The sequence below is a fragment of the Camelus bactrianus genome, chromosome 18 (assembly GCF_048773025.1).
Source record: "Camelus bactrianus isolate YW-2024 breed Bactrian camel chromosome 18, ASM4877302v1, whole genome shotgun sequence".
Taxonomy (NCBI): domain Eukaryota; kingdom Metazoa; phylum Chordata; class Mammalia; order Artiodactyla; family Camelidae; genus Camelus; species Camelus bactrianus.
In genome coordinates, this window is record NC_133556.1 from 5,736,461 (window position 1) to 5,748,077 (window position 11,617).

The 11,617-nt window shown below is 42.2% G+C and overlaps 1 protein-coding gene across 1 annotated transcript; it reads right to left on the minus strand.

Annotated features, from left to right (window-relative positions):
* Nucleotides 1-6,692: 6,692 nt before the first annotated feature.
* Nucleotides 6,693-8,209, minus strand: OR2AE1 (olfactory receptor family 2 subfamily AE member 1). Its single transcript, XM_010957032.3, has one exon. It carries the CDS (start codon nucleotides 8,203-8,205, stop codon nucleotides 7,261-7,263), a length of 945 nt encoding a protein of 314 aa, XP_010955334.2. The 5' UTR covers nucleotides 8,206-8,209; the 3' UTR covers nucleotides 6,693-7,260.
* Nucleotides 8,210-11,617: the final 3,408 nt, after the last annotated feature.

Genomic DNA, 11,617 nt, shown 5'->3' on the forward strand with positions numbered 1-11,617 from the left:
CAACCAGAGTTCCTACACCCCCTAATCAATGGGAATTGATGAGCGGCCAGACAAGAAATTCAGGCAAGTCTTTACTGGGACTTGTGCTGCAGCACAACGGAGTGAAAACAAGTAACAAGTTCCCTTGCTCGCTCCCTGATTTGGGGTGGGGGGGGCGAGCTGGTCCCTTAAATGGGGTGAAGGTAGGAGCGGGTTCTGGGGGTCAGGCCAGGGGGCAGCTTAGGTGGTCAGCCCGCGCCCTTGGTGGTGCTGTGTGCAGGGATCATGCGCAGTGCCCCGCTTTTGCTCCCGACACCTCAGAAGTGGCAGTTGAGTTTTTGGTCTTTTTGTTTCTTGTTGTTCACAAGTTGCCCCAGCTGCACATGCACGCAGCTATTGTCAGTCCCTTAGAGTTTCTTTGTATCCTGTTGCCGGAGGAGACGTTTGTCCAGGTGCAGGCACTGCAGCAAAGGGCCCCAGGTTTCAGCCTCTCTCGGAACCTAGATAACAACAGACCTCTTCTGCACGGCTAGGAGTTTGGACTCAATCTAGAACAGTGGTTCTCTAAGTGTGGTACCCACACCAACAGCATCAGCGTCACTCGGGAGTGTGTTCGAAATGTAAATTCTGAGTTTCTGAATCAGAAACTCTGGTGGTGGGGTCCAGCAGATTGCTTTAACAAGCCCTCCATAGGATCCTAATTCAGGCTAGTGTTTGAGAATCACTGCTCTAAAAGAACATGAGAATAACTGTGGCATTTGAATGAAGGGAGTGATATGAAAGGATTTAAATAATAGAAATGTTAATAGGTGTGATCGGATGGATGGTAGATGAGAGGGATTCAAGACAAGACAGGGAGACTCAGGGAGTTATTTTGTTGAAATACAAGTTATTCAAATCTGGAAAACAATACTGAAGTGAATAGGACATAGGTTTTCAATGTTGTGGATAGCAGAAATAATGTAAATTTGAAGCTTCTTAAGAGTTTGTCTTGGTCCTCTCTCTGCCTGCTGAACCTGAGTATTACCTGGGTCACCACAGGTTATCAATACATGTTTGCTCTTGAGAGAATGAATCCAGGAGATGTCCTACTCTGCTCATGTTTAAGTGATATAATTGGGTGTAATTTTTGTAAGAAAAACTTCTTCCTTTGCATACAGAAGATGAACCAAAGAGGTGAGGTTAGGGCTCCTTGGTCTTTGATACACCAAGAAAAAATAGCATGAACTTGGAATTTTTCTCTTTGTAACGTTCCTGTATTTGGTGTCAGATTACAGCAGCTTGGTCAAATGTGAATATTGGGGAGCTGACGAGGATCACTGAACCCAAGGTAATGACACCTTGCTTTTCTTGCCAGATGTGAAGCAAGGCACGAAGTGCCCAGGTGATCAATACCCAAATGGTGATCAAGATCATTGCCTCTCAAAGGGTGTGACTTTTTGGCTTACAAAGATTCTATGGGGACAGTTCTTGCCTGCACAGTCCTTTGTCTGTCTGTCCTCACAGCTGTGGTTCTAGGGGTCTTTGTGAAGTATAGGGACACCCCCCATAGTGAAGGCTCTAGCCGGGCTCTCAGCTACACCCTGCTCATCGCCCTCATCCTGTGCTTCCTCTCCTCATTGCTCTTCACTGGCCGTCCCAACACTGCCACCTGCATCCTCCAACAAATGACATTTGCACTTGTGGTCGCTGTGGCTGTTTCCCACCATTTTGGCTAAAACCATCACTGTAGTCCTGGCTTTCAAGGTCACAACACCAGGGAGAAAGAGGAGGCAGTGGTTGCTCTCCGGGGCACCCAATTCAGTCATTCCCATCTGCTCACTGATTCAAGTGACTTTCTGTGCGGTCTGGTTGGGACCCTCTTCCCCTTTTGTTGACTGGATACACACCCGGAGCCTACCCTCAATATCACCGTGTGCAGCCAGGGCCGGGTCATTGTGTTCTACCTTACCTTAGGACACATGGGCTCCCTGGCCCTCTCGAGCTACACCCTGGCTTTCCTGGCCAGGAGTCGGCCGGCCACTCTCAGTGACGCCAAGTTCCTGACACTCAGCGTGCTGGTGTCCTGCACTGTCTGCATCCCACTCCTCCCCGCGTGTTACAGCCCCAGAGGGAAGGTCGTGGTGGCTGTGGAGAGCTTTTCCATCTTGGCTTCCAGTGCTGGGTTACTGGGATGCATCTTTGCCCCCAAGTGTTGTAATATTCTCCTAAAGCCAGAAGAGAAGGCCCTGCCAAGATTAAGAGAGAAAACAAACTCTGGGGACGAATAAATATTCTAAGGCTTTACTTCTTGGATTTCAAAAGACATTTAGAAAGCTTGAAAATTAAGCAATACCTAGAGAGCTCTCTCCCCACACCTTGCCTAACTGTCCTAACGTCATTTTTGCCCCTTGGTTTGGAATGTCATGGTTATTATAAACTGTGTTCTCATGTATAAATCTGTGTTCTGCACTCACTACTCTTTCACGATCCTTTCTCTGAATGAAGACCATGCTGTTTTAACTCTTTGGATTTCATAGCACGTCCTGACAGCAGACAGCACCTGTTCTTCATTGTTGTTCTTTTTCAGTTGTACTGTGTTTGCTCTTACAGATTTTCTTTTCGTCTTTTTGAATTGTCTTGGCAAATTCTGGATTTCACAGTAAGAGATTTGAATTGAAACAGTTTTGAATTAAAAGTTAATTTGAAGGACTGACCTCTTTGCACTAAAATGTTTCCCACTCAGGAAAGTGTGTTATCTCCATCATCTCAGCATTTTCATTTTATATATTAATGTTTTCTTACATTTTCTGACTGGTTATTTGGGTTGTTAAGTAATGTATTCTTTCTCGTACATTTCTCGAGCTTACTTGTTGACTCCTATTATTTGTAAGTTGACTTTTTTGGAATTCTAGGTGTGAAAAATAATATAGGGGTTTTTTTTCCTGCTCAAGCTTTATACAGATTTCTTTCCTGTTGTATTGGCAAGATTCTTTAATAGAATGCTTAACAACAATAGTAATTGTGAGCTTTGTATTCTTGGCTTTAGCGGGAATGTTTCTCGTGAGTTTTTTCCTAATAAAATGTACGTGTGGCAGGCTTTTGGGTCATATCCTTCTTTTTAATCCAAATGAATATCTCATTAATGATGAGAGTGCCCTGTATTCAACCCAAGCTAAGTTTTTTATATAAATTTTTAAAATTTTGATAAAATACACATAACATAAAATTTACCATCTTGAGCATTTTAAGTCTATAGTTCAGTAGTGTTAAGAACCTTCATGCTGTGTGCAACAAATCTCCAGAACCCTTTTGATCTTCCAAAACTAAAGCTCTGTACCCATGAAACAACTCCCCATGCCCCGTCATTCATCATTCTAGTTTCTGAATCTGATTACTCTAGGTACCTAACAGAAGAAGAATTATATAGTATGTGTCTTCTCATGAATGGTTTGTTTTCCTCAAGGTTCATCCATGTTGTGGCATGTGTCAAAATTTCCTTCCTTTTCAAAGCTGAATAATATTCCTTTGTATGTGTATTTACCACACTTTGTTAATCCATTCATTCATCAATGGACACTTGAGTTGCTTCCACTTTTGGGCTCTTGTGAATTATGCTGCTATGAACAAGGGTGTACAAATACCTCTTTGAGATCCTGCTTTCAATTCTTTTCGGCATATACCCAGAAGTAGAATTTCTGGATCATATGGTAATTCTATTTTTAATTTTTTGAGGAACCACCAAACTGTTGGCTACACTGGCTGCGCCATTTTACATTCCCACCAACAGTGCACAAGCGTTCCAGTTTCTCCACATTCTCACCAACACATGCTCTTCTCTGCTGTTTTAATAATAACAGTCTTAATAAGCATGAGGAGGTATCTCATCGTGATTTTGTTTACTTATTCTTATTTCAAGATGAGATTTATTTTTCCTGTTTTATTAAGATACAAATGACACCTTTGTATTAGTCAAAGGTGTACAACACGATGATTGGATGGATATACGTATATATTCCAAAATGATTACCCCAATGAGTTTAGTTCATTCACCTCAAATAGTTACAATTTTTTCTTATTTTAAGAACTGTTAGGATCTATTCTCTTGTCAACTTTCAAATATACAATTCAGTACTGTTAACTATAGTCACCACACTGTACATCAGATCCTTCTATTTATCTTACAGCTGGGCGTATTTACCTTTTGACCGCTTTCACCCTTTTCCCCCACCCTCAGACCCAGCTCTGCTGATCACTAATCTGTTCTCTAGATCTAGAACTTGAGGGACTTTTTTTGGTTCCGCATATATGTGATATCATAGAGTATTTGTCTTTCTCTGTCTGACTTATTCACTTAGCTTCATGCCCTCAAGGTCCACCCATGTTGTCACAAATGACAAGAATTCCTTATTTTTTTACGGCTGAATATTTATGGCACAATAACATTGTGTATGCGTGTGTGTATATACACACATATATATGCCATATTTCCTTTATCAGTTCATCCATAGATAGACACATAGGTTGTTACCATGTCTTGGCTACTGTGAATAATACTGCAATGAACATGGTAGCGGGGGGCGAAGATAACTTTTCAAGATAGTGATTTAACTTCCATGGGTATATACCCAGAAGTGAGATTGCCAGATCCCGTCATAGTTCTATTTTTAATTTTTGAGGAACCTCCATATTCTTTTCAATAGTAGCTCTACCAATTTATATTCTACCAACAGTACTCAAGGGTTCCCTTTTCTCCAAATCTTCCCCAGTGCTTATCTCTTTTCTTTTTGATAAGAACCATTCTAACAGGTGTGAGGTGATTCTCCCAGTGATTTTGATTTGCATTTCCCTGATGGTTAGTGAGGTTGAGCATCTTTTCATGTGCTTGTTGGCTGTTTGTATAACTTGTTTGGGAAAATGTCTATACAAGTCTTTTGCCCAGTTTTTAATTGGATTATTCTATTGTCATCTTTCAATTGTAGTCACTCTTTATATATTCTGGATGTTAACCTCTTATCATGAAGCTTTCCCGCTATCTTTTTTTCAAAGACTTTTATAGTTTAAGCTCTTACATTTAGGGTTTTGATACATTTTCATTTAATTACTTGTATGGTGTAAGGTAAGTGTCCAAATTCATTCTTTTGCATGTGGGTATCCAGTTTTCCCAGTATCACTGATTATAAAGACTGTCCTTTCCCCATTGAATATTCTCGGCATCCTTGAAAATCTTCTGACCATATGTGAGGGTAATTTTCCAGGGTCTCTGTTCTGTTCTGTTGGTCTATACCTCCATATTTATGCCACTATCATACTGTTTTGATTACTGTAATTTTGTACAAGTTTAGAAATCAGAAACTGTGGGTCTTTCAGTTTTATTCATTTCCAGGATTGTGTAGGCTATTTGGGGTCTCTTCATTTCGTATGAATTTTAGTATAGGTTTTTCTATTTCTGAAAAAAATGCCATTGAGCTTGTGATAGGGGTTGCATTGACTCTATAGATCACTTTGGGTGATGAGGTCTTAATGCTAAGTCTTCGAATCCATGAACACAGGATATCTTTCCATTTATTTACATCCCTTTACTTTCTTCAGCCGTGTTTTGTAGTTTTCAGGGCATAAATCTTTCACTTCCTTGGATGAGTTAATTCCTAAGTGTTTTATCCTATTTCATCTCTATTATAAGTGGAATTAAGTTGAACCCCTAACTTATACTGTATACAAAATTTAACTGAAAATGTATCAAAAAAGTAATTCAAGAGCTAAAACTATAAAACTTTTAGAAGAAAATACAGGGGGGAAAACTACATGACGTTGCATTTGCAGTGATTTCTTGGCTATGACACAAAAGCCCCAGTCAACAAAACTACAAATAGATAAATGGAAATATATCAAAACTTAAAAGTTGTGTTCATCAAATGACAAAATAAACAGAATGAAAGGCAACCTATGGAATGACAGAAAATATCTGTAAACCCTGTATAAGGGGTTAATATTCAGAATATATCAAGAATGATTACAATTATATAGACTTATATTTCTTCTCAAGGGAGAGAGTCATATAGCACTACACTATTTACTTTTAACAGATGTTAGCATTATATGAATAACCATCCATCAGCTTAGCTTAGGTTGTTTTGTTCTCAAATACTTTTACAGCATTCCTGACAAGGCCACGGCTGTGTGTGTAGAGAGAGAATAGTTGCAAAAGAACAACCATCTCTCTCTAACTGGGGTTGTGACACAGCTGTTTATACAACACCCTTGTACCTTCAGAAAAAAATCCAGGCATCATTTCTACTTGATATTGGAGTGTTACGAGGCAAAACCAACCTTAGGACTTTAGGGTAAGATGACACCCAGCTCATGCTGGGCAGCTCATCTTATCAGAGAATGCCAGAAGTTTATTTCTAAAGACTTGTCAAAGAAGGCATAACTTTGCTCACAAACCTTAAGTGTTTTTCTTCTGAAGACGGTCCCCAGGCTGAACATTTTTAACCAGTAGGAAAAGCAGGACGTAGAAATTTGCCCATCACTTTGGCATCCCTCAGACCACCAGACTCCAGGAAAGTTCACTGAGATGTCGTGTCTCTGCATTTGCATGGGATTAATAGCTGGCTGTCTTAGAAAATGAGTCTTACCACGCCATCTGCTGTTTTATTTATTTTTGTAATCTCTTTCTGCTCTGAATTGAAGATCATCAATGTCATGTGAGATAGTAAGACGATCTTGGTCACTTTCATTTATTAATCCATGCAGCAGAACAGCCATTGAGTATTTCATGTCAGGCTCTTTCCTGGCTCTAGTGAAACAACAGTAAACAAAGTACATTCCTTGCCCTCTTGAAGCTACCGCTCTAATAAAGCAGAAAGTAAGTAGAATATAACATTATGAAACATTGTGCGAAGTACGATGATAAGGTAGAATCAGGGACACAGAGTAAAGAGTGCTGTTTAAATAGGGTAGTCAGAGAGGTATGTTTGGGCAAGGTACATTTGAAAAGAGATCACAAGGAAATGAAAACATGTCTAGTGCTTTCAAATCTTGATCTTGGACTCAGCCTCCAGAACTGTGAGAAATAAATGCTTGTAGCTAAAGTCACCCCGTCTGTGGTATTTTTATTACAGGAGCTTGAAAGGACTAGGATAGGATACTACAGTGCTTAGGTGCCTGAGACCAAATTTACTAGAGCTGTGTGTTAACTACTTTGATTTTTCAGTAGTCACCTTGAAAAATCTTCCAAGTTTACTCAAGTCAATTTAGGGAACCTAGTGCATTCCAGTCTGATATTCAGGGTAGCCACAATCACAGTATTTTAGTGATCATATCTCTCCCCAGTACTCTCCTCAGAGCCTGAGCTACATCCTTGTTCCGGAGAGTATAAATCAAAGGATTCAGCGTGGGAGTAATGATGCTGTAGAACACAGAGCCAACTTTGTCTTGCAATGGAGTACGCTGCGACCTGGGCCTCATGTATGAGAAGATGCAGGCACCAAACCAGAGGAAAACAACAGTGAGGTGGGAGCTACAAGTGGCAAAGGCATTTCTCTTACTCCCAGCTGAACGCATCTGAATGACACTGTGGAGGATGAAGGCATAGGATGTAGAAATCAGGGATATGGGGAGGAGGAGAATTAAGATGATGCTGATGTACACTGTGGCCTCATACACAGTGACGTCTCCACACACTAACTTCACAACAGCTGGAAACTCACAGTAGAAGTGGTGGATTATTCGAAGCCCACAGAAAGGGAAGTGCATCAAGATGGCTGTATAAATTAGGGAGTTTATCGATGCTCCCAACCAAGACATGGCGACCATCATCAGTCTCACCTTTCTGTTCATGAGAACAGTGTAGCGCAGTGGGTGACAGATGGCAACATAGCGGTCATAGGACATGAAAGCTAGGAGAAGACACTCAGCGCCACCCAGAGACAAATAGAGGAAGTGCTGCGTTGCACAGCCCGCAAAGGAGATGGACTTCTCGCCAGAGAGGTAGCTGGTCGCCATTTTGGGGATGGTTGTGCAGACGTGCATCAGATCCATGAGGGAGAGCTGGCTCAGGAGGAAGTACATGGGTGTATGAAGCCGGGGGTCAGCACAGATGAGGAGGATGGTGAGGGCGTTGCCGCCCACCGCAATGAGGAAGACCACCAGGGTCAAGGAGAAAAGGGAAAGGTGAGTGAGGGAGTCATCAAAGAGCCCTTCGAGGATGAAGTCGGCCAGAGAGGTCTGATTCCTCTGCCACATTCCCCCTTCCTCCGTCCCTGGGGAAACAGGAAGGGAAGAGGAGATGTCAAATCAGAAATACCGGGGTTCATCACACCTGACAAGCAGCAGCTTTTGATCTGTGAAAGAACTGTTAAAGAGAATGTTTTCTATTTCTAAGTATTCAACCGCTCTCATTATGGAAATAACCGTTTTTTTAAAAGTGAGAACTTCAAATCTCTGTTCACAAATATGATCACTCTGAAATTCTAGAATATCTAGACCCTATTAAGTGCCTAACTTCAAAACAAGAGTCTCTCCTCACTGAAGAGGAGATATATGTACATACATATATGTGGATATATGCATATATTCTAAGTATGTATATATATTTATACACACACACCCCTTCTATATATACTCTAACTGCATGTATAATGTAAATATTATATATATATATATATAAATTTTTCCTTCTATCAGTCAGGGTTTAACCAAAGAAGCTGAACCTAAGACATGTGTACATACATGTATGTACACATTTAATGGTTGTACAGAATTTTGGCTTACTTGACTAAGAAAGCTGTCAAGCATTCTATGTAAGGCTGTCACCTTTGTGTCTAACGCTGGACTGGAAGTCCATGGGGGAGGCAGTCAGGAAGGGACAATGGACATAAACTGTGGTAGATCAAGGTCAGGCTGGAACCCACAACATGACGTGTAATCCCACAAGGACAGACTGAGACCCACGTCACTTACTGCCTCTGGAATTGGTGGTGTGGTTTTCTCGCAAAGGCCCAGGCCCAACTTAATGAGGCTAAACACACACTCCTGGCCCAGAAGTAAGAGAAGCTAAAAAGGAAGATCCTGAGGAAGGTGGAGTAACTGCAGGCCCACTGCTGCCTCGCACCAGGGAGGGAGCCAGCAGATCAGCAACAGTGTTATGAATTATAAAAATGCTGGCTTCCCCTCCGCTCTCTGCATCTTCCAAAGAATCTCCTCTGTGGCCCACCTTAACCATAAACTCACAAAATGGCAATTCCGGTAAATGTGGCTCATCCTTGCCTAGTTGACACATTTGAAAAACCTCTGGAGTCCATCTCCTGTCAGTGGCACAAATACACATCTCCTTAAACCATGCGTAACCACAAACACAACAAAGTCATCCTCCTGCCTAACGTAACTATCCTGCATACAATGAAAAACGTGCAAATATTCACAGGAAAACAAGAAATACCAATTACTAATGTCCATGGAATGAGGCACCCTGTCCAAGTGCTAACCCATTCTGTGGATGCCAGCACTTCCTCAGCCACTCGTATTCATGACAAAGACTCACAAACATAGTGGCCGTAGCAGCAGGGCTGGAGGCTCCACATGGGCGCAGCCACATGGACTTGCACTCGCCCCGGCCAGTCTAGCTGCAGCCACGGCTGGGTCGCCCAGTCTGCCAGTGACCCCTAAACGCCACGAAATGCCGTGGGTCCTTGAGGGCATCACCGCCCAGGGGGATCAGCCAGATCCTCTGTGGTAAATTGGTTACACTTCCATTGTAGCAGGCACGGTACTTTGTTCTTCCTGGAGTAGACACTTGTCTCAGCAGGGACTGGCCCTCCTCGCCTGCAGTGCTGCTGCGGAATAGCACCTGTGGACTTACGGAGTGCTTTACTGGGCGTGACGGCATTCCATGAAGCTGTGCTTCCGGCTAAGGGACTTGTTTCACAGCAAACGAAGTGTGGGGATGGACCTCTGCTGATGGAATCCGCTGGTCTGAAAATATTCTCCATCCTCCTGAAACGATGGGCCTGACAGAACAGTGGAACAGCCTTTTGAAGGCTCAATTACAGCAACAGCTGGTCGGCAGCAGCTCACACCGCTGGGGTCGTGTCCTCTGGGATGTGCTGTTTGCGCTAAATCCGTATCCAGCTTAGGGTGCTGTTCCTCCCACTGCAAGGGTTCATGGGATTAGGCACCAAGAGGTGGAAATGGGAGTGCGTCCTCTCACGATGACCTCTATAACTGTGACCTCCCAGCACAGTTTGCCTTCCTGTCACACTTTTGATCTCTGCTGCTTTAGAGGTCTTAGTCACAAAGGAGGAGCCCTTCCCCCAGGGGACACAGTGATTCTGTTTGCAGAGAAGCGAGGCTGCCACGTTGCCACTTTGGGGTCTTCATATCACGCAATCGACAAGCAAAGGCAGTTACTATACTGGTGGGTATGACTGATCCTGGGGGATGAGGAGGAACACGTCTGGAATCCAGATTTTTAGGGTGCCTCCTGTGCTCAAATGTCCTATGATGAAAGTCAGTGGAAAATTGCAATAACCCCATTTATGCAGGACTGCTGATGTCCCAGATCCTTCAGGAATGAAGATGAGGGTCACTCACCCACAGAGGAGTAATCATGACCAAGTGAGGATGAAGGGAAATATGGGATGGGTAGTGAAAGAAAGTAGTTAGAGAAACCAGCCGTGACCACGTGAGCAGCTGCAGGAACAGGAGCTGTAATAGAGACAGGCACTTCTTCCTTATTTTGACAGGCGTATTTTGGCGTACATGTATTAACCAGATGTTTTAGTTTTCTTCCCCTCTGCCGTCCCCTTGTCTAACATAAGATACATTAATATAGTTAACTTCATATCTTAGTATTTCAGTTATAGGCTATAAAAAAAGGCAAGTATGAATCAGACAGGAGTAGAATAAATTTAACTTAAAGGCAAAAAAGGGATTTTGTACCATCTTATGGGGAAAGGACTGGTGGGCTTTATATCCTCTTCGTGGGACAGAGGTTAACGTCTTTATGATTTGTGCATGGGATAGTTGTATCCGGTTAGCTGGAAGGATAACTTGGTATTGTCTCCCTTTGGAGATTAAGTATGGTTTAAGGAGATGTGTGTGGGCGCCAAGCTGACGCATAACAAGGCCACCATACTGTGTACCTGAAAACAGGTGAAAGACATGTCCTGGGTAGACCTGAGAGCATTCAAATTATGGATCAGGCTGGTAAAACTAGGATCTACCATTCAGTCAGCTAGATTTCCCATCAGACCTTTACCTAATTCTCATATGAATACTGACCAGAATGAAAGCTTGATCTCCATGGAGAAACTGAATTTTTTTTTAAATCTAAATTAATACTCAAAATATCCACACTATCCCTCTTTCTGTTTTTCCTCCAAAATGTCTCCCTAGATCTTCATGGATTCCAGATTATCTACGTTTTAAAGTGAAGAACTCAGAATTTAACATATTCTTCCAAGTATAATTTGACCAATAAGAAATAGTTCACAGGGCGGGGCAGTTGTAGCTCAGTGGTAGAGCACATGCTTAGCATGCACAGGGTCCTGGGTTCAATCCCCAGTCCCTCCACTAAAAATAACTAAATAAATAAACCTAATCCGCCACCCAAAAAATTAATTTTTAAAAATAATTTTTTAAAAAGAAATAGATCACA

Coding starts and splice junctions, on each gene's coding strand:
- OR2AE1 (XM_010957032.3), bottom strand. CDS start 8,205: ATGTGGCAGAGGAATCAGACCTCTCTGGCCGACTTCATCCTCGAAGGG.